Source organism: Pempheris klunzingeri, chromosome 20, assembly GCF_042242105.1.
Source record: "Pempheris klunzingeri isolate RE-2024b chromosome 20, fPemKlu1.hap1, whole genome shotgun sequence".
NCBI classification, from domain to species: domain Eukaryota; kingdom Metazoa; phylum Chordata; class Actinopteri; order Acropomatiformes; family Pempheridae; genus Pempheris; species Pempheris klunzingeri.
Genome location: NC_092031.1, coordinates 875,472 through 896,221, shown reverse-complemented (window position 1 = coordinate 896,221; position 20,750 = coordinate 875,472). Strand labels below are relative to the sequence as shown.

The 20,750-nt window shown below is 46.4% G+C and overlaps 3 protein-coding genes across 3 annotated transcripts in view; 2 read left to right on the top strand and 1 right to left on the bottom strand.

Annotated features, from left to right (window-relative positions):
- Nucleotides 1–264: 264 nt before the first annotated feature.
- Nucleotides 265–5,984, top strand: LOC139220133 (neoverrucotoxin subunit alpha-like). The gene is made up of 3 exons (XM_070852205.1): nt 265–355; nt 2,790–4,250; nt 5,821–5,984. Exons 1-3 carry the CDS (start codon nt 265–267, stop codon nt 5,982–5,984), a joined length of 1,716 nt encoding a protein of 571 aa, XP_070708306.1.
- A 322-nt stretch (nt 5,985–6,306) lies between these two features.
- LOC139219836 (hydroxycarboxylic acid receptor 2-like) lies at nt 6,307–8,037 on the bottom strand. Its single transcript, XM_070851824.1, has 2 exons — nt 7,600–8,037; nt 6,307–7,049 (listed from the first exon to the last, which is right to left on the bottom strand). The coding sequence occupies exons 1-2, from the start codon at nt 8,011–8,013 to the stop codon at nt 6,363–6,365; spliced, it is 1,101 nt and encodes a 366-aa protein (XP_070707925.1). The 5' UTR covers nt 8,014–8,037; the 3' UTR covers nt 6,307–6,362.
- A 4,157-nt stretch (nt 8,038–12,194) lies between these two features.
- The window catches only part of stxbp4 (syntaxin binding protein 4), a 36,969-nt gene continuing 28,413 nt past the window's right edge, over nt 12,195–20,750 (top strand). Inside the window, exons 1-5 of the mRNA XM_070852203.1 lie at nt 12,195–12,250; nt 18,316–18,389; nt 18,467–18,562; nt 18,727–18,796; nt 19,701–19,775. Coding sequence (XP_070708304.1) covers nt 12,195–12,250; nt 18,316–18,389; nt 18,467–18,562; nt 18,727–18,796; nt 19,701–19,775 — 371 coding nt within the window. The remainder of the gene's footprint in view (nt 12,251–18,315; nt 18,390–18,466; nt 18,563–18,726; nt 18,797–19,700; nt 19,776–20,750) is intronic.

Here is a 20,750-nt window from a genome sequence, read left to right as displayed (position 1 = left end):
AAGGTTCACCTGTAATCTCAGATCTCAAAGAGCTGAATGATCAGATCTCCCTGCGCCCACCACCTGATTATCGTTATCTGATCTGCTATAAGTTTGTTGCTGACCGTTGGTCGGTGTACCGACTGAACAGTCCAGGTTTCTGATCTGTCTGCCCAGTGACTGTCTGTCTGTCTCCTGTCTGTCTGTGTGTTGACTCCCACTGTTGTACACTCTCAGCGCTCCTCGAAGAGTTCAAACTAAGACATTTCTCTACAGGTTGGAGAAATGGCTTCAGATAACGTGAAGGTTGCCGCTCTGGGTCGACCCTTCACCCTGGGAATGCTCTACGACGCTCGGACAGATCAGCTCATCCCAGGTAAGCCTCCACTCAGACCACATTGTCGTGCTTGCAGGAAACGCAGCGGTAACCTGTTAAAGGTGCAGCAGCTCACCGCACCGAATGGTTTGTCAGCACCACCAACCACTACTACTACTACTTCTTCTTGTTCTTCTTCTTCTGCTCCTCCCTACTGATGTATTCGCACCACCACATTCAAGCTGCCACATGAATGTAAAAAAGTAAAAGTGTTTGTTTTGTCCATTATGGGCTACTGTAGAAGCATGGCGGACTCCTGCTCCCCATGTAGATGTGACGGCTCATTCTCACAACGAGTCTTCATTCTTTTGGGTAATTACACGCTAATGAAAGCACACTCATCAGGGCCAATCAGTGGAGAAACATTCTGTTTAATGTTCCCGCCTTTTAGATTTTATTCTGACTATTATAACCCAGTGGGTCAAGCCTCCCCACCCCCGCTGCAACCGACCCCACCCATCCCAAATGGGTGGTACCTTCTTTGTTGTGAATGAATTGCATTATGATATATAAAGTCTTTCTAAAATAAGGGCACATCGCTTCACTTTTCGTTTGTTTTACTGGAAAAAAAAAGCAAGAATAAAATCAACATCCAAAGAGACTGGCCTGTCACACATATTCACTGTATTACATTTTGAAGATATATTCAAGTAAAATGAACTTCAAATGTTAAAATTGAAGTTAGGAACAGTGCAACAATTTACATTTCCCCATTTAACAGTCGGTTCTGTCAAACTGAACTGGTGTGCAAGAAAATAAGATGCAGTTTTCCAGTTTCTTTTTGAAAAAATCAAGGTGCTTGTTCACATGATCGGGGTGGGGGGTTTCCAAGTGTCTTTTCAGTGTTCAAAGACACAGCGGCCTCTCGTCTTGGTGTTGTAAAGCCCAGGGACAGATGTGCTGGTTGTTACAGCTGTAACAGTCATCGCTTCCTTCCTATCTCTTGTCTTTTTCTCGGACTCTTTCTGCGTCACTCTGTCTTTCTCTCTCCTTCTGTAACATGAGCCGCTCTGGGGGGGGCGTGGTGGCAACACAGTGCATTTCACATTGGTTCCACTTGATTTATTTTTTTTTCTTAGGTGTAACCATATGATATCGTGCCCTATCTTCACAACTTGTTTGATGATTTTATTATATATTGTTTTACAGGTGTGTGTGTGTGTGTTGTGTGTCTGACATAATGACAAGGAGCAAAGTGTGAGCGTGGGATCCAAACTCTAGCTAGTTTGAAGGTTATGGAAGTATTCCAGAAAAGGTCCCCACACTTCTTGAAACGGGAACCACTGTTTTAAACCAAACCATCATCTTTTCCTAAACCCAACCGAGCAGTTTAAGTGCCTGAACCTAACCAAACCGCCACAGAAGCCTGATGATGATAATAAAACAAACTGAAATATAAAAAATAATCAAGTTTACAAATGAATTCATGTGATTTAGTTTCCTGTTGGTTTCATGCAGGATTTGAGCCCTGTTCATTTGGCTGTGAGTCCTGCACCTAAACCACTGTGTTAACAGACGATGTAGCAGCTGTGTGTCTGTTTGGACCCGAGTGACAATTAACTAATGACACAATTTGCCGTAATTGATCATGATTCTTTTTTTTTCTGAAGACTAAAGCTTGTAATAATGGACATTTAAATGTAAAACTCATGACATCTGTGTTGAATCCACACAATGGAAGTACATTCAAATACAAATACTATTGTTTAACAGCATCTTTTTAACATGGAGCTCAAATTTCTGATAAAACCATCAAGACTTCAACACTGAGCATCAGCCTGAAACGAAATGATTACAAAGCTGAGCCTGTGTGTCACGTTTTAATTTCAAAACCACCAAGGCTGTTTAACTAAATTAAATTAAATATTAAAATATATTATATGTACAAAAAACACAGCACATGGCATAAAAGACGGCCTGAGGTCTCCATCACGTTATTAACTCCCATTTAAAACAATCCATTTTTGACAACTGCAAATTGATTCAGGAATCAAGAATCGAGGTTTTTACTTGAGACTGTTCTTGTTTTGCCACCCGGAGTAAAAGATGACACATTTGTCTACATTTTAATGCATAAATTCGGAATGAGAAGGGAAACGCTGTGAAAGGGATGGAGCCAGGAAAAATAGTTCAAAGTACTCTGAGCCGTTTAAATGGAGGACTTCCATTTTCCTGTTACTATCTGTAGGCTCTTATTTTGAAAACCCAGCCCCGTCCCGACCCCCAGTGAGTTCCTGTCACCCTCTGGGGGCTTTTATTTTGGGCCTTAAGGTTGAGGAGGTTTTGCTACCGTGCGTCCTATGACTCCTTCATCAGCCGATGAATGTGGCAGCTGTTCTCAGAAGCTGTAACTGTGACGAGCTTTGTGAGACTTTATATCAACAAACTGATTTTCCTGCTTCATCAGCTGACTGGTGTTTTCCAATTTCTGCAGGTGTGACATTGTGGAATAATGAAACTCTACAGAAGAACGAGGTTAAAAACTCTCAGCACAGCAGTGAATTTGAAATGTCTGCGTCGGACACCGTTGAATCCAAGTCTAATCTGCTGAATATCAAAGCCTCTCTGAAGGCCAGTTTCCTGGGTGGACTGGTTGAAGTTGGAGGATCTGCCAAATATCTGAACGATACGAAGAAATCCAAGAATCAGTGCAGACTGACGTGTCAGTACAAAGCCACCACCGACTTCAAGCAGCTGTCGATGTCCGACCTTCTGACCCTGGACTCAGAGCAGACGAGCATCATTGAGAACAGCGTGGCGACACATGTGGTCACGGGCATCCTTTACGGGGCCAACGCTTTCTTTGTCTTCGACAGCGAGAAGGTAAAGTCCAGCAGCGTTCAGGACATCGAGGGCAGCATGGAAGCCGTGATAAAGAAGATCCCCTCGTTTAATGTTGAGGGGAAAGTTGAGATCAAGCTGACTGAGGAAGAGAAAGCGCTGACCAAGAAGTTCTCCTGCAAATTCTACGGGGATTTCATTCTTGAAAGCAACCCTGCGACATTTGTAAATGCCGTGAAGACCTATGTAGACCTTCCAAAGCTGCTGGGAGAAAACGGAGAGAACGGCGTCCCACTGACCGTCTGGATGATGCCGCTGAAGAATTTGCACTCAGAGGCTGCTGAGATGACAAATGAGATCAGCGTCGGACTGACGAAGAAAGTTCAAGATGCTCTAGAAGACTTGAAGGAAATAGGAATGAGATGTAACGACTGTCTGAGCGACAGCGTGGTGAAGAGTTTTCCACAGATCCAGAAAAAGCTCCTCACTTTCCAAAAGTTATGTAATTATTACGCATCTAACATCCAGCAGACGATGGCGGAGATACTTCCCTCCGCCCGCAATGGTGAAGAAGTCGAGAGATCAGCAGAACAAGTCTTGTTCTCAGACAGCGGAGACTCGTCGCCGTTCAGTCATGAAAAGCTGAGCAGATGGCTGGATCATAAAGAGAGAGAGATCAACGTGGTCCGGTCCTGTCTGGAGATCATGGAGGGAACAAAGGTGGTCCAGAGCCAGTCGGAGATGGACAGAGAGGTTCTCGCTCCAGGTGTACACGAGGCGCTGATCTTTGTCTTCACCTCCCTGGACACCCCCGACCCCTGCCTCCACGACATGGACAACCACCTGGAAGGACTTAAAGCAGGAAGTACCAGCGACGACCCGTGGTACTACTCAGATGATGTTTTCATCAAAATGAGGAAAAGAGCAAAAGATTTCCATAAGTTTACCTTGAAGGGCAGCGGAGGCTGTTTCCTGGTCGCAGCCATTGCAAATGAGAAGCACAAAGGAGCGAGCGTCTACCGCTACAGGAACGGCATTCTGGTCAATGAGGACTTCTCCAGTCAGGATCACCTCAATGTGGAAACGCTCACAGACATAAAGGATCTAATCGACTGTAAGTGATTTACTTTCACTGTCTGACTAACGACTAAACCCCGTATTAGTTAACCCAGTAACAGTAACTGTACTGTCCGTGCTGCAGTACCAGCAGTAACTGTACTGTCCGTGCTGCAGTACCAGCAGTAACTGTACTGTCCGTGCTGCAGTACCAGCAGTAACTGTACTGTCCGTGCTGCAGTACCAGCAGTAACTGTACTGTCTGTGCTGCAGTACCAGCAGTAACTGTACTGTCCGTGCTGCAGAACCAGCAGTAACTGTACTGTCTGTGCTGCAGTACCAGCAGTAACTGTACTGTCCGTGCTGCAGTACCAGCAGTAACTGTACTGTCCGTGCTGCAGTACCAGCAGTAACTGTACTGTCTGTGCTGCAGTACCAGCAGTAACTGTACTGTCTGTGCTGCAGTACCAGTACCAGTGCAGTTAAACATGTGGTAGTTGTACTGTAGTAACTTGTTGAGTAAACGCTTCCTTAGCAACATGTGCTAAAGACCTAAACACATGACAACACTTGAATACAAGCAGAATGAAATGTGAGCAGCAGCCTTCTGCAGCACCCACATCCTTACTGTGTCTCGCTCTCTGATTGATATACTGATGTACTGATGACTGTCTGACCTTCTTTGCAAAGAATAAACCTTATAAAGACGTCCTGTTTTTCCAAAGTCTTCTTTCAGTTCTCACCAATAGAAAACACTCTTCTTCTTCTTCTTCTTCTTCCTATTATTAGGCAGCAGGTCACATTTTTCACTTTGAGGGAGAAAAGACGACGAGTGTGGATGTGTGGACATGAGAACGTACAAGAATAAAAATATAGTGCAACTAGAGAGATACAGGATTCAAAGGATTCAAAGTGTTTGTTATCATGTGTACAGTGCAGGAACGGGTTTCCCTGTACAATGAAAATCTGACTTTGCCGTCCACGCTGAATGCCAAAGAGTTTAAAAGAGTAAAGAAGAGGATAAAATATAAAATATAAACTACTATTGCCAACATATAAATATATTTACAAAATGTGCAATTTTATTAACATAAAGCAAAGTGAGTGTGCAGATTAGAGGGAGTTGGGTGTTGTATACAGTGGAAATGTTGTGGTTCTGATGGTGATCAGACGGTGACAGTCTCTGCCGTCAGGAGGTGCTGGCTGCTGCGGTGTTGTGCAGTCTGATGGCTGATGGTATGAAGGAGCCGCCCAGTCGCTATAGAGGTGATGTTAGATGACCAGAGCCGGTGTGGCTTCAGTTTTAGAGCAGGAAGCTGAGATTCATCCACACCTTTATCTCCTCCAGGCAGGTGGAAGGAGATATGGCTGCAGAGGAGTTAGTTTAAAGCAACAACAGCTATTCTATTCTACTCTACTCTACTCTACTCTACTCTACTCTACTCTACTCTACTCTACTCTACATGTCAGAAACCACAGCTGAGACAGAAACTCTCCGAGCAGCTGCTGCAGGTGAGGAAGAGTCCACTAGATGGAGCAGGTGATCCACCATCAGAGGAGGAGCTCTGACATTCAGGCTTCTCTCTCATGAGCTCTGAGCTAAAATGCTGCTTGTTGTTGGTGTGCAGGTCCCAGGACCTCTCTGCTGGACTCTGACGCTCTGCTGGACTCTGACGCTCTGCTGGACTCTGACGCTCTGCTGGACTCTGAAGCAGCATTTTGTTTGGTTGTGTTTGTGAGTCGGGTCACACTGTGGGCACCTGATGTTTTACAGGTAGGAGGGCAGGTGTAGGACCAGCATGCACCTGGGTGGGCCTGGCCTGTAGCTTTTTACCAGCACTACAAAGGCAGCAGGAACCAGAATGTATTTTCTGTTTCTTATTTTGTCTACTTGCTTGTTTTGAGAAAATAAACCAGGAGAAAGCGCTGCATACCCATGATGCACCTGTGGCCCTTTGATTCTACGTTTGAATTTGAATTTTTTGACGAATGGCCACTACAGGTCTGGCAGAGATGTCTCCAGTCAGACAATCAATGATTTATTTCAAACAAACAGTTTCAGAGTTTTCAGTAAATGAAGACAGATAAATACACGAGTTTGTCTTTAACACAGATCACAGGTGGAAAATAAAAAACCACTTGGAAACAGGACCAGACTGTGTTTATTACGTTATCTCGTGGCTTCGCTCCCTCTGTCCGCCCTCAGAGACTTCAGCTCCTGCTGCTCAGTCGACTGAGTCCCTGACGTGGACGCCGTGCTCTCGCCGTCCGGCCCGCAGAGGAGGGCGCGGGGCAGCGAGCTGCAGAGGGCCTTCCTGAACATGGAGCTGGAGAAGACGTAGACGATGGGGTCGAGGGCCGAGTTCAGGAAGTTCAGGCCCAGAGACACGATGGTGAGCTGGGTGAAGGTGTAGAAGGAGGCGCAGTCCCACGGGCGGTACGAGCGGATGACCCACACCCCGATGGTCGTCACCGTGGTGGGTAAGAAGCACACCATGAACACCGCCACGATGACAGCGCACACCCGCATCGCCTTCCGCACCTTATCTGGTTTTCCCATCTGCCGCTCCTTCAGGAAGCTGGAGATCCGGATGGAGCAGAACAGCAGCAAGGCCAGCGGGACCACGAACTCCACCACCGTCAGGACCCGGTGCATGCCGACCAGGATGAGGATGGCCCGCGACGCCTCTTTGTAAGACGTGAAGAAGAAGCACTGCGTGGTGTTGCCGCGGCCCTTGATGTGGCTGTAAGCCAGCATGGGAACCCGCGGAGTGATGACCAGCGTCCAGACGAACGCCGACAGGAACGCAGCCCGGCGCTTGGTCATACGGCTGAACCGGTGCTGAGGATGGACCACCTGGAGCAAGAGCACAGCGGGGACACGTGTTTTACACCATTTAGAGCCGATGTTATGCTGTCAGGGCCGAGTCCTGGAAGTCCTCATGCAGGGTTCATTTAAAAGATCAATTAGGATCAATTAGGATCAACTTCTGCGTCAGATTACATTTGATCACTTTGTCATTTTTCTCTCCTGGAAGCTGAAGTTGTAAAAAGTATTTTTGGGGGTGAAGTCGACCAACGGAGGGTTTAACTCAGAAAACTGTTGAATGCTAATGTTCATTATTGATCTGACAGAAAAAGGTCCTGAAGTCTGACCTTCAGCTGACTTTACTGCTGTTTCACACCGTTACAATGATCCTGTTCCAGTTTGTCTAAAGGCTCTGAGCTCTGTAATTAAAATGTATTAGAATTATTGCTTTTATCCAACTATATCAATTATGAATGAATGACTTTCAGTTAACGGTTTAAACTGACATGAACTGAACTGATAATCACTGTTATTTGAAGAATGATGCGTGGAAGCGTGGCAGTGGATGTAACGGCAGAACTTGCACTCATTTCCTCACCTTGAAGTATCGGTAAACTGCCACCACGGTCATGAGGGCGATGCTCGCCGTGCGGTTGGAAAACATCATGAAGAGGTTGATCCGGCACAAGCCGTCTCCAAACACCCAGTGGCCCCTGAGCAAGGCATCGATCCTCAGCGGCAGACTCACCAGAGCCAGGAAGTCGGCGATGACCAGGTTGAAGAGGAACAGGGTGTTGGTGTTCCAGGCTTTCAGCTTAAAGCAGAAGACCCACAGGGCGACCAGGTTTCCCAGCAGCCCCAGGATGACATCAATGGTGAGGACGGGGGGCAGGATCACACCCTCCAGCTGAATACCGACCGGTGGGCAGCCGCCGCCCTGACCGCCGCCGGGCACCGGGGTCGTCGAGTTTAAGACCAAGACGGTGAAGTTCTCGTTCTGCTCCGACGGCATTTTGGCGAATTTCACCTTCAGTGTGTGTTCTTAGCTTCTGTTGGACTGAAGTAGACGAGTTAGAAGAGTCAGAGGAAAGGATCTGTATGAGCCTCTGTATTCAACAGAGGAAAGTTTGGACATTACCACATTTGCCACTTCCCCTTTTCAACTTCTTGCTCTTTTTTTTTAACACAGATGAAATCTGTGTTAAAAAAGGAAAATAATAATTTTAAACTTTTGTGTTTGTATATGAACCAGTTTCACTTCTCCACAGGGGAAACATCCAAACCACAAATAAATCTGAGGATCAGAAATCATTTAACCTCACAAATCAAACTTCCCTCACTTTATTTATAGTTTCAGAACATTAGAAAAAAGAGCCTTTAAATGTTAGTTTAAATTTATTTCAGTATGTTGGAGTTTCCTGTAAAGGAAAAAGTAAAATCATGTTAATTATTAGTTAAAAGGAGCACTCACCTCTCAGCCTCAGTCTGAGTGTTTCAGTCTGCAGGAGGACGTTCCTGTGTTTCTCAACACGTTTCACCAAATGAGTTCAACTGTTTCTGGAGCTGAAACACAGGACGCACCAAATATGAAGTAAAGTCATCTGCAGGTGGAAGAGCTCATGTATTCTATATTTTCTATATCTATGTAAAAGGCCTGTAGTCAAGATTTACAGGACAAAAGTTGGGCAGTTCAATCTGTAAATACCACATTAGATAAAGTGATTTGGTGCTTTGTTGGTCAAATATTAATTGGAAAGTAACTCCAGTTATTTTAGTTAATTAATTTCCATCAAACAGGAAACATAAAATCAGCTCAGATGAATTCTTCATGTTTGCACTGAAAATAAAACGAGGTGTTGAAAACAAACCCTGAGCTGAAAGAGAGTTAATTGGCATCTAAGCATTTATATTGTGAAAAGTTGCGTCAGCAGTGAAACAAGCGCTTCACTGAAAAATAAAACTCATCTGAATCAAATTAGATACTTCGAACAAAATAAATAAAGACAAGGGGGAAAAGTAGAAAACAAACCCCACCAGACTCCATTGAGAAAATCAGTGATTTTAAGTCACAGCACACAGTTTGTGTTATTGTGCCGTTTGAGCTCCATACCTCCAGTGGGTCCCGTCACCATGACAACCAGGTTGTGTTTCTGAGTCAGACAGGTCACACTTCCTGTGCCCCCCCCACAGCCCCTGCCCTGGTTTAGATGCATCACTGAGTTTCCTTTGTGGGTGAAAATGTACAAATAAAGGAAGAAGTTTTGAAATCACAAGTTTTTGCAGTGGTTTGTGATGAATCAGCTTCCCTCACTGACAGAAGCTCAGCTCGTCTCTAAACCACCTTCAGCAGCACCTGAACGTCACACCTGGTGAGAGGCCGCAGCGGAGCGCTGCTGTATCAGGCTACGTCTGGTTCAGTCCGCTGTGATGCTAATGCTAACGCTAATGCTAACGCTAATGCTAGGATAAGTCCGACATGACTGCTAATCACACAGCTACTTCCTGAAGAAATCAATAACGTGACACAAAAAGTTGATTTAAAAAAATATTTTATTGCTTCTGCTACCAAAATACCGTAGTATTGTCCAAAATACCGTGTTGACCAATCTGTTTACTGGCTGTTTTTAGCTAACGATACCAACTGTTTACTGGCTGTTTTTAGCTAACGATACCAACTGTTTACTAGCTGTTTTTAGCTAACGATACCAACTGTTTACTGGCTGTTTTTAGCTAACGATACCAACTGTTTACTAGCTGTTTTTAGCTAACGATACCAACTGTTTACTGGCTGTTTTTAGCTAACGATACCAACTGTTTACTGGCTGTTTTTAGCTAACGATACCAACTGTTTACTGGCTGTTTTTAGCTAACGATACCAACTGTTCATTAGCTGTTTTTAGCTAACGATACCAACTGTTTACTGGCTGTTTTTAGCTAACGATACCAACTGTTTACTGGCTGTTTTTAGCTAACGATACCAACTGTTTATTAGCTGTTTTTAGCTAACGATACCAACTGTTCATTAGCTGTTTTTAGCTAAAGATACCAACTGTTTACTGGCTGTTTTTAGCTAACGATACCAACTGTTTACTGGCTGTTTTTAGCTAACGATACCAACTGTTTACTGGCTGTTTTTAGCTAACGATACCAACTGTTTACTGGCTGTTTTTAGCTAACGATACCAACTGTTTACTGGCTGTTTTTAGCTAACGATACCAACTGTTCATTAGCTGTTTTTAGCTAAAGATACCAACTGTTTACTGGCTGTTTTTAGCTAACGATACCAACTGTTTACTGGCTGTTTTTAGCTAACGATACCAACTGTTTACTGGCTGTTTTTAGCTAAAGATACCAACTGTTTACTGGCTGTTTTTAGCTAACGATACCAACTGTTCATTGGCTGTTTTTAGCTAACGATACCAACTGTTTACTGGCTGTTTTTAGCTAAAGATACCAACTGTTTACTGGCTGTTTTTAGCTAACGATACCAACTGTTTACTGGCTGTTTTTAGCTAACGATACCAACTGTTTACTGGCTGTTTTTAGCTAAAGATACCAACTGTTTACTGGCTGTTTTTAGCTAACGATACCAACTGTTCATTAGCTGTTTTTAGCTAAAGATACCAACTGTTTACTGGCTGTTTTTAGCTAACGATACCAACTGTTTACTGGCTGTTTTTTGCTAACGATACCAACTGTTTACTGGCTGTTTTTAGCTAAAGATACCAACTGTTTACTGGCTGTTTTTAGCTAACGATACCAACTGTTTACTGGCTGTTTTTAGCTAACGATACCAACTGTTCATTAGCTGTTTTTAGCTAAAGATACCAACTGTTCATTAGCTGTTTTTAGCTAAAGATACCAACTGTTTACTGGCTGTTTTTAGCTAACGATACCAACTGTTTACTGGCTGTTTTTAGCTAAAGATACCAACTGTTTACTGGCTGTTTTTAGCTAACGATACCAACTGTTTACTGGCTGTTTTTAGCTAACGATACCAACTGTTCATTAGCTGTTTTTAGCTAAAGATACCAACTGTTTACTGGCTGTTTTTAGCTAAAGATACCAACTGTTTACTGGCTGTTTTTAGCTAACGATACCAACTGTTTACTGGCTGTTTTTAGCTAACGATACCAACGGTTTATTAATTACTTTTAGCTAACGAGTTCCAGTAACTGGGTTTTTTTTCCTGGAAAGAGATCTTGCTGTTGAGGTTTACTAGTTTTTTTGGTGTTTTTAGCACCACAATCCGAGCACCGTACCGGTCCACCATATCGGAGAGAAGCTCGACGTTTCCACGGCAACTCACAGCAAAGCCATCCAGATGATAAACAGCTCTACAGGTAACAGGATCAATTTTAAATTTTAGGGTGAAATGTCCCTTTTGGCATCATTTGACAGCGTTAAGCGCCTCATTAAAACCCAACAAAAATGATGCTTTTAGCAGCAGGTTGACAGTTTGAATGCCATTTTTTCTTTTATTTAACTTTGTTATTAACAGTGAGCATATTTGGCCCTTTCGGCTTGCAGTAGGGGACATGGCAGTGGTGCGTAGTGGCGGAGTCCGCCACTAAGCTCTCACTTTCTCCCCGTCTTTCCTTCCCATCTGTCTTTTTAATCTCACAAACATTCCCCCCATGATTCACAGCGGCCGTCAGATGAAATTTGAATTTCAATCTGTGTCCTGAGTCGAACCAGAGCTTCAGAGGAGCAGCGTCTTCGCTCGGCGCAGCGTTTCCAGGTGACTGATCTCTGCACAGGAAACACTTTAATACTCTGAAGCTCTGCCTGTTTGTAGCGGTGGGACTTTAATCTGTGAGCGTCTTCAGCAAACGAGGCATTTCTGCTTTAAAGTGTCATCCTGTAACGTGTGTGTGTGTGTGTGTGTGTGTGTGTGTGTGTGTGTGTGTGTGTGTGTGTGTGTGTGTGTGTGTGTGACGGACGGGTATCAGCATGGATTAGTGAGTAAAGGTAAGCGTGTGTCTCTCCCTGTCTCGGCGGATTTCCATCCCTGTCCTCACACACACAACACACACACACACACACACACACACACACACACACACACCGTCCCGGTTTGAACCGTCTCATCTCATCCCGTCTGCATGCGTGTGTGTGAGGTGTGTGTGTGTGAAGTGTGTGTGTGGCTCATTGGTTGCTTGGGTTTTTTTTTTTGTCTCGGACCGCCGTGCGATGCCATTACTCCCCCAGGACGCCGAGAGATCCGATGGGCTGTCGCTGCTCTACTGGTAAGCTCATTCCTTCCTTCTTCCTCCTTCCTTCCTTCCCTCTTTCCTTCCCTCTGTCCCGTGGAGCTCAAGCCTGTGTCCCGGGGCCACAGGCTTGAGAGGTGGAGCAGGTTTGCAGCCTGCTCACCGGCAGATGTCTCAGGGTTTAAGTCCACATGCGTGTGCAGCTCTCTGGGTCACGCATGTCAGAGCGGCTTTAAAGGGAGGAAGCGACCTTTTAAACATGTGGTCCAGCTCACATCAGGTGGTTCTGACTCTGACGGGGGCTCACGGGACGTTTGGTGTTCGTGTCGTGCAGGACGAATGTGACTCACTCAGTTCGGGCTGCTGTTTACTTCACTTTTCTTTGACACACTGTTTAATGCAACAGCTAAACCCCCCCGAGAGCATCCAGGTCGCGTTCCTGCTGCGTCGCTGCCGTCAGAGCTGATGGCGTGCACTCTGTTTAACCCTTCAGACCCCCAGAAGCTAAAGAGTCGCTCCTGGTCTGTTTCTGACGGACGCCGTGATGAGGCGGCAGGAAGTCAGACAGACAAATGGCAAAGAGAATCAGCTCAGTTTTCAAAATAAAAGCCCCCTGCAGACTGTCAGTGGTATCTTCCAGCAGCACATCAGTATTATTCTCTAATGGGGGGGCACCAGGCCAGACGTCAGCCGCTCAGAGGGTTTTTAACACCATGACGACCAGAGGTTCATCTGGGATGGAGAAACACTCTGACTGTGACTTTAGCTGCTGTCTGTAGCTGCAGCACAACAAAGAAAGAGTCTCAGAGCCTCTTCGGTCAACAGGCTCCTTCTCTCTCTCACGCTGCTGATATCAGCAGGACGGTTTCTGTTTCAGTACTTTTACTTCTGTAGAAGTTTGACAGATGTGGATGCAGAAACATCTTGATTCTCCAAACGTTGAACTTTTAAAGATCAGCTGTTTCTTCTGTTTCTGACCAGTTTGTTCAAAGACCGATTGATCAGTTTATTGAAAAAAGAATCACATCAATAAGTCAAACAGAAAAGGACACAGAGGTGTTGAGATCTTTTCCTTCAGTTAATCAGCACCAACATTTACTCAGAGAACAGCATCATTTATCCCGTTCAGCCGGATTATAACTGTATAATCTAATGTTTCCTCACTGAAGCTTCATGTGCTGCTGGTTAATCTGGGACGAAACATCATTATTTATTACTGATGGTGTTCTGTCAGAGAAATGTGGTGGAGATACCACACAGAGTATCTGCTGTGGACCTTAATCTGTCAGTGAGTCTGCAGCGTCTCTCTGATCATCGATCTTTTCATCCCATGGCTCGGCGATCCTGTTCGTCTGTTTACCACAAAGCGTCCTGGGACGGCAGGTAATCTGTCAGCGTATGGATCCGTCTGCATCGTCGCTCAAATCTGTCAAACCATCTGCTGCTGCGCTCGTCTTTCGTCTCGGGCGTCTGGTTTTAATTTGACACTTGAACACAGACAGACAGGCAGACAGGCAGACAGACAGACAGACGGGGGTGAAACATGTAAACAGCCAACATTTCTTACCAAAATGATGCATCTTAACACAAAATGACAGCTAGAAGTGACAGCGCTCATGTTCTGCTGCAGGTCTGTGGAAAAGTTGTTATGGTTTTTCCCATTTAGAGGAAAACAGACCGGGGGGGCTTTAGGGCGGGGCTACCTGCTCACTGACCAATCAGAGGAGGGTCCTGACTGAACCTGACCAATCAGAGGAGGGTCCTGACTGAACCTGACCAATCAGAGGAGGGTCCTGACTGAACCTGACCAATCAGAGGAGGGTCCTGACTGAACCTGACCAATCAGAGGAGGGTCCTGACTGAACCTGACCAATCAGACGCAGAGGAAAAACAAAAACCTCTGGTTCCAAGATCACGATGGTTAAACCAAGATGGCGACTTTGAAGATGCTAAACTCAAAGCAGCGTCCACATCCAGTTCATGGTGAGAACGCACCAACGTCAGGAGATGAGCGATGAGCTTTGAACGTTAATATCTCAGCCTCACTAGGACTAAAAACTTTATTTAGAGCCGGTTTCAGACGCCGTGGTGTTCCGAGCAGCAGTCTCCTGATCAAAGAGCTGATTGGCTGTTAGTGAAGAGAGTCTGTGTAGGCGAGTATTCAGCAGTCTGCTTTATAATACTAATAATCAGATGAGCTGTGAGAGCGTTCGGACCGTGAACTCAGCCGTTCTGTTATTTATCGAAGATGCTTCAATCAAATGTGACGTTCAAGGAATGAAATCCTTTAAATCCTCCCCCGTTAAACATGGATCACACGTCCTGCGTCGCTCAGAGCAACAGATGAGCTGTGGCTCCGTGTGGTGTCCTCGTCCCTACAGACAGGAAGCTGTTTGGGGGTCTGAGCCTCCCGAGATAAAGCTCTTCCTCTCCTGACGGCTCCGGCTGTTGGTCCCCCGTGGCTCTGCACTGTGCCACCGTGTGCCCCCCCCCACCCCGGCCTCCGTGTGATCTTAATCACTTGGGGCAGGTAATGCAGATTATCAGGAATTAAGCGATCAGTTTAATTGCTCCCTCGTGTTCCAGCACTGGCTGTCGTCTGTTCGGGGCTCAGAGCTGCTGCTGTCGCTCGCTCAGCGTTAAAACCAGCGTTCGTCTTGTTTTGGGTGGAAAAAAAGACCCTTGAGGATCCAGAAGTTCTTCCTGGTTTCCAGTAAAGGCTCCGTCAGCCAACGGTCCCCTGTGACCTGTCCATTATAGGGGAGGAAGTTCAGACCGATGATTGGTGCTCAAATCATGACAGGCCAGCTGCCGTAACATGTAGACAGATAGAAATACTTTATTGATCCCGGGGGGGGGGTTACAGTAACATAGAAAGTTAAAGTGAGCACCACCGTGAATACAAACAATAAATAAGCAAAATAAAAATGTTGGAAGTTGCAGGTAAATAAATACAAAATGTAATATACCCCACCGTTTCCATGGCAACACTGTGACTTGTAACCACGGGAGCAGAAGCCGACAGACCGAACGGTTTAGTTGTTAATCTTGATTTATTTCTCCTTCATCTCAGCTCCAGTCCTCTGCTGGAGCATCACCTGTTCCTGAACCTCACCGACCTGCAGTCTACAAACACATTATAGTCCTTTTACTGTCGCTGCGACGCAGGACTGAAGCCCAAGCCTCCTGGGTGAAAGCACTGAACCCAAACCATCAATCTGACTCAGAATGTTTGTTTGTTTTTCCTGCCACTGAGGCCTGATGCTGCTCATGTGGGGAAACTCTGAGATCATGTTTGTGATGAAGTGGTGCTGTATAGATAAAGATTGATTGATTGATTGGATGTTTTACAGTCTGACGCTGAAATCCCTCCGGGCTCGTCAGAGTTCCTGCTCAGGTTTAGCTGGTCTGGTCGTTAAACTGATGTTGGAGCTTCTAACAGGATCAAACAGGCCGCGTTTCTTCTTCTGCTGCTTTAAATGTGTTTCTAACGGGATCAAACGGGCCGCGTTTCTTCTTCTGCTGCTTTAAATGTGTTTCTAACGGGATCAAACAGGCCGCGTTTCTTCTTCTGCTGCTTTAAATGTGTTTCTAACGGGATCAAACGGGCCGCGTTTCTTCTTCTGCTGCTTTAAATGTGTTTCTAACGGGATCAAACGGGCCGCGTTTCTTCTTCTGCTGCTTTAAATGTGTTTCTAACGGGATCAAACGGGCCGCGTTTCTTCTTCTGCTGCTTTAAATGTGTTTCTAACGGGATCAAACGGGCCGCGTTTCTTCTTCTGCTGCTTTAAATGTGTTTCTAACGGGATCAAACGGGCCGCGTTTCTTCTTCTGCTGCTTTAAATGTGTTTCTAACGGGATCAAACGGGCCGCGTTTCTTCTTCTGCTGCTTTAAATGTGTTTCTAACGGGATCAAACGGGCCGCGTTTCTTCTTCTGCTGCTTTAAATGTGTTTCTAACGGGATCAAACAGGCCGCGTTTCTTCTTCTGCTGCTTTAAATGTGTTTCTAACGGGATCAAACAGGCCTCGTTTCTTCTTCTGCTGCTTTAAATGTGTTTCTAACGGGATCAAACAGGCCTCGTTTCTTCTTCTGCTGCTTTAAATGTGTCTAACGGGATCAAACGGCCGCGTTTCTTCTTCTGCTGCTTTAAATGTGTTTCTAACAGGATCAAACAGGCTGCGTTTCTTCTTCTGCTGCTTTAAATGTGTCTCTAACAGGATCAAACAGGCCGCGTTTCTTCTTCTGCTGCTTTAAATGTGTTTCTTGGATGTACTTCCTGCTTTGTTGTGCTGCAGCTACAGACAGCAGCTAAAGTCACAGTCAGAGTGTTTCTCCATCCCAGATGAACCTCTGGTCGTCATGGTGTTAAAAACCCTGACGTCTGGCCTGGTGCCCCCCCATTAAAGAATAACACAGATGTGCTGCTCGAAGATACCACTGACAGTCTGCAGGGGGGCTTTTATTTTGAAAACTGAGCTGATTCTCTTTGCTGTTTGTCTGTCTGACTTCCTGCCGCCTCATCACGGCGTCCGTCAGAAACAGACCAGGAGCGACTCTTTAGCTTCTGGGGGGGTCTGAGGGGTTCAGTCCCCCAAATGAAGATGCTGGAAAGGTGTGGGGGGGTTTCAGGTGCCTGTAGATGATCTGCTGAGGCCTTCAAGTATAAACATGATGGAAATGGATCTGAGGGCATCCAGCAGAAACCTGCAGAGGTCAGAGGGAAGCTGTCTCTTCGTGTCATATATGTGTTTGTTGGCTGTGTGTTAAGATGGATAATGTTACTATTTCAAAATAAGCCTCTCCAGAGAGCTCAGAGTGACCTCTGCTCACCCCCCCTTCCCTCCACATTATCCCTTACATAACACGCCGTGTCTACATATGCATACATACACATACATATATAACCTGTGATGAAAGCAGGAGGACGGCAGGAGGACGGCAGGCGGCTCAGACAGTCCTGACAGAAGCTCCACGTTTACTGGATGTAGAAATAAGATTTATTCCATATTTCCTTATGATAACGTGGTAAAAACCATAACTTCAGTGTGTTCGTGTCACATTTTACTGCTGTAGATGTTTCAAGTTGAGCTCGTTCTAACTGCTTTACATCCTGTGGGGTGGTTTAATCTACAGCAGTGCATCATGGGATATGGGATCATCATATGTTTGCACAGTCACTGTCTCCTCACATGGTGCCTGAAGAGCAGGCAGCTAAAGGGCACTTCACACCATTTAGTTTCTGCTGTAAAACTAAAGATGGGACGCAGCTTCACTTCATTAACCCAAACCATCTTTTCCTGAACTTTATTTTGAAAGTACCCACATGTTTCCTGGTTATTATCACTAACTGTGTTTGAGATGGTAAAGGAGTTTGGAGTCAAACTGTAACCGAAGATCACGAGCAGCCTGCGTAATATTGTTTGACAACCTGTTGAGATTAACATCTTTGGGGGGATCAAATAAAATGACCTCTGACCTCTCTTCACTGAATTTGAGGACATTTTGTGACATCCAGGAGTTCGTTGTGCGGCAGCAGCAGGTTTTCACAGTAAAACATCATGATGATGAATAACTAACCAGGGTGGGGGCCGTAGGGGACGGGGGGGGGTAAAACTCTGCTGAGGGATTCAGAAAACTGTCGGCCGGCGCTGTGAGGTGAAGTCAGTCAGTCAGCGTGTCCACAACAACAGATGCTGTGTGCACACAAACACTCAGGACCAGACCAGCAGACAGCAGGGACCAGGTCTGAGGAGTCTCTCCAGCTTTAATCTGAACCTCCTGTCCCACACGCCTCAGACCGGCCAGGATACAACAGTTGCCCTGTAATGCTCCTTTGATTGCTTGTTCTCACTGTTGGGGGGCTTCCTACCACTCAGGTCACCTCATGGTTCGGCCAGCGTGCCGGTTAGGAGGCGACAGATTTTATTGTCCTGGATGTGGCCGGGCTGAGTGAGGAGGAAGGGAGGGGAGAGGAAACGACAAAATCCTGTGATGATTTGATTATTTTGCGCAGCAGAGCCCCTGAGGAGAGAGAGAGGCTTTGGACGAGGCAGGATGTTGATGTGTTTTTGAAGTTGTTGTGTTGATGCTTGTTGCCAGGACGATCATGGGCCCGCACGGCATCAACCGCGGCGTACAGCGGCTGGAGTTCTGCGACTGCAAGAGGGGACTCGGTGAGCATCTTCCCCCTGAATCTCTGACTCCTGAATCCCCCTTAATGTTGTCCTGACTAACCTGTGTGGGTGCTCAGGTGTGAAGGTCATCGGGGGTTACCGGGAGCTGACGGGAGAAGAGTTTGGCATCTACATCAAACGGGTGATCGGCGGCGGACTGGCGGCTCTGGACGGTGGGTAGTTTTGGGGTTTGATCTTGTACTGGGACAGAAACAGTTATTATTATTATTATGACTTATTATTATTAATTATTATTATTATGAATCTTCGTTGTTGTTGTGAATCATCACTGCTCCTGGACCACATCTGTCTGTCTGACTGTAATTCTCTGTTCCAGGCCGGCTTAAGTCAGGTGACCTGATTCTGGATGTCAATAACATCAGTCTGATCGGGGTGACCAATGAGAGGTGAGTCTGAAGTGTGTGTGTGTGTGTGTGTGTGCAGGGGTATTTTTAGGTTTGTAGCCACGCTAGCAGCACGGCTCCGTCCACCACTTCGGTCCATGTTGGGTTCATTCACGGTGCCCAGAGGATGAATCCTGGTTGGTGATTCGCTGGGTTTTCGTCCCAGTTTTCTCTGGTCCTGTTTAAAGTGTCTTCAGTGAGGCAGTGCAGAGTTTTGGAGACATTTATGGTTCCAAGACGACGTGTTTGATGATCCTCTGACTTTTCCGTCCAGTTGTTATTTTAATGTGTCTATTGGAGCCATGAAGTCGGTTTTATTTGACAGTGAGCACATGCAGCTCTGTCAGAAGTGCTTCTGTGTGACGTGAGGAAAGCTCACAGTTTCTGACCGTGTTAGCATGTTAGCATGTTAGCATGTTAACCTGCCGTGCTTTGGGGATTTGTGGAGCTGGAATATTTTGGTTGAACAGTGCAGTGCTGATGTGCAGTCTAATCAACCAGTCACTGCATTAAGTCAAACACTAGCTTCGTCACAGGATTCATCAGCTGATCGATTGGACATTAGAAATGGACGAGTGGTTTAAAGCTACACGCACCTCCGTCCGTTCGCTGTGGATCCAGGAAGACTCGATGGTGTCTGATGGTCTCTGGTTGTTGACCTGAAGCGAAACAGAAATCCAGCGACGTTCGATCGATCAGCTGTTGAATCTCGTGAACGATGATCCAGGTGAGTTCAAATGATGAACTAATGCAGTGACCAACGTGCCCCCCCGACCTGTGTTTAGTGCTAATTAGCGAACGTCAGCGTGGTTATTTAGACGGTGAAAGTGGCCGACATGGACCCATCCTGTGTTTTGTGTTTGTGTGTGTGTCCACGGCGTCACGTCTCCGTCCTGTGTCCCGACAGGGCGGTGGAGATCCTGCGGACGGCCTCGCTGTCTAATCACATGTCCCTGCTGGTCGCCAGAGACGATGAGTCCAGGTAGGAAACTGCTCTATAATCTCCTGCGCTCTGAGCTTCCCTCCCTTTGTCCTGACGGGTGTCTCGTCTGAGGTTACCTGAGGACACACCAGCTGACCGTGACCTGCCCCCCCACAGGAGCGCTGATGTGATCTGATTTTGATGAGTCCCAGCGCAGTAAGAACGTCTCGGCCGACTCTGTTATATATATTTATATAGATATAAAGCGGCTCCAGTCCAGCGCCATGTGAGCATGACGTCACATGATGCCGGTGACGCTGCTCCATCCTGTTCCTGTGCTGCTGCTCCCCTCAGAAGTGGTTCACCAGTGGTCTAGTTTTTCTAGTTTCCTGTGTATGAAGTGACTGTGACGCCTGACGAAGGTCATGCAGACGGAAACAAACGACTTTGTGCACCTGCTGCCTGTTTCACAACAATGAATGGAGCCTTTAAAGGTCCCGGAGCGTTTCCAGGAGAACCCTGCAGTGGTTTCATGGGTTTATGCAGCTTTACAGAGGCCCCCCGCTGTGGCCGCCCTCAGACACCGGCTGATGTTTTGGAGCTCGGAGCTCTTTGCGCCGGTTGGACTGAACCGTGTCGGTGGTTGGACGCGTCCTCGGGGAACCTCGGAGGTGAGCGTGCGCGGCTGACAGGCGGCGTCCTCTCCACGCCGGCGGGATGTGAGGTGACCTGGCAATCTGCTGTCTCCTGTGCTTTTCCTACGTCAGCGCTCCAGACGGAGACAAACCGGCGGTGACAGAATAAGGACGCCGTGCCGTCTGACGGCAGGGTTTCTGCTCGGGAAGAGCTCCGGCCGATCAAACGTGCAAAGCGGCACCCAGATCAGCAGAAACGACGGCAGACAGTAGCTGCTGTCTGCCGGTTCGGCTCACTGTCGTCCACTCTACCTGTTGTCGGGGCAGGACGCTCCTCCCACGGTGTATTTAGAGGTCCAACTGGAGCAGGTTCATCACTTCATCACATCATCTGTCTTGT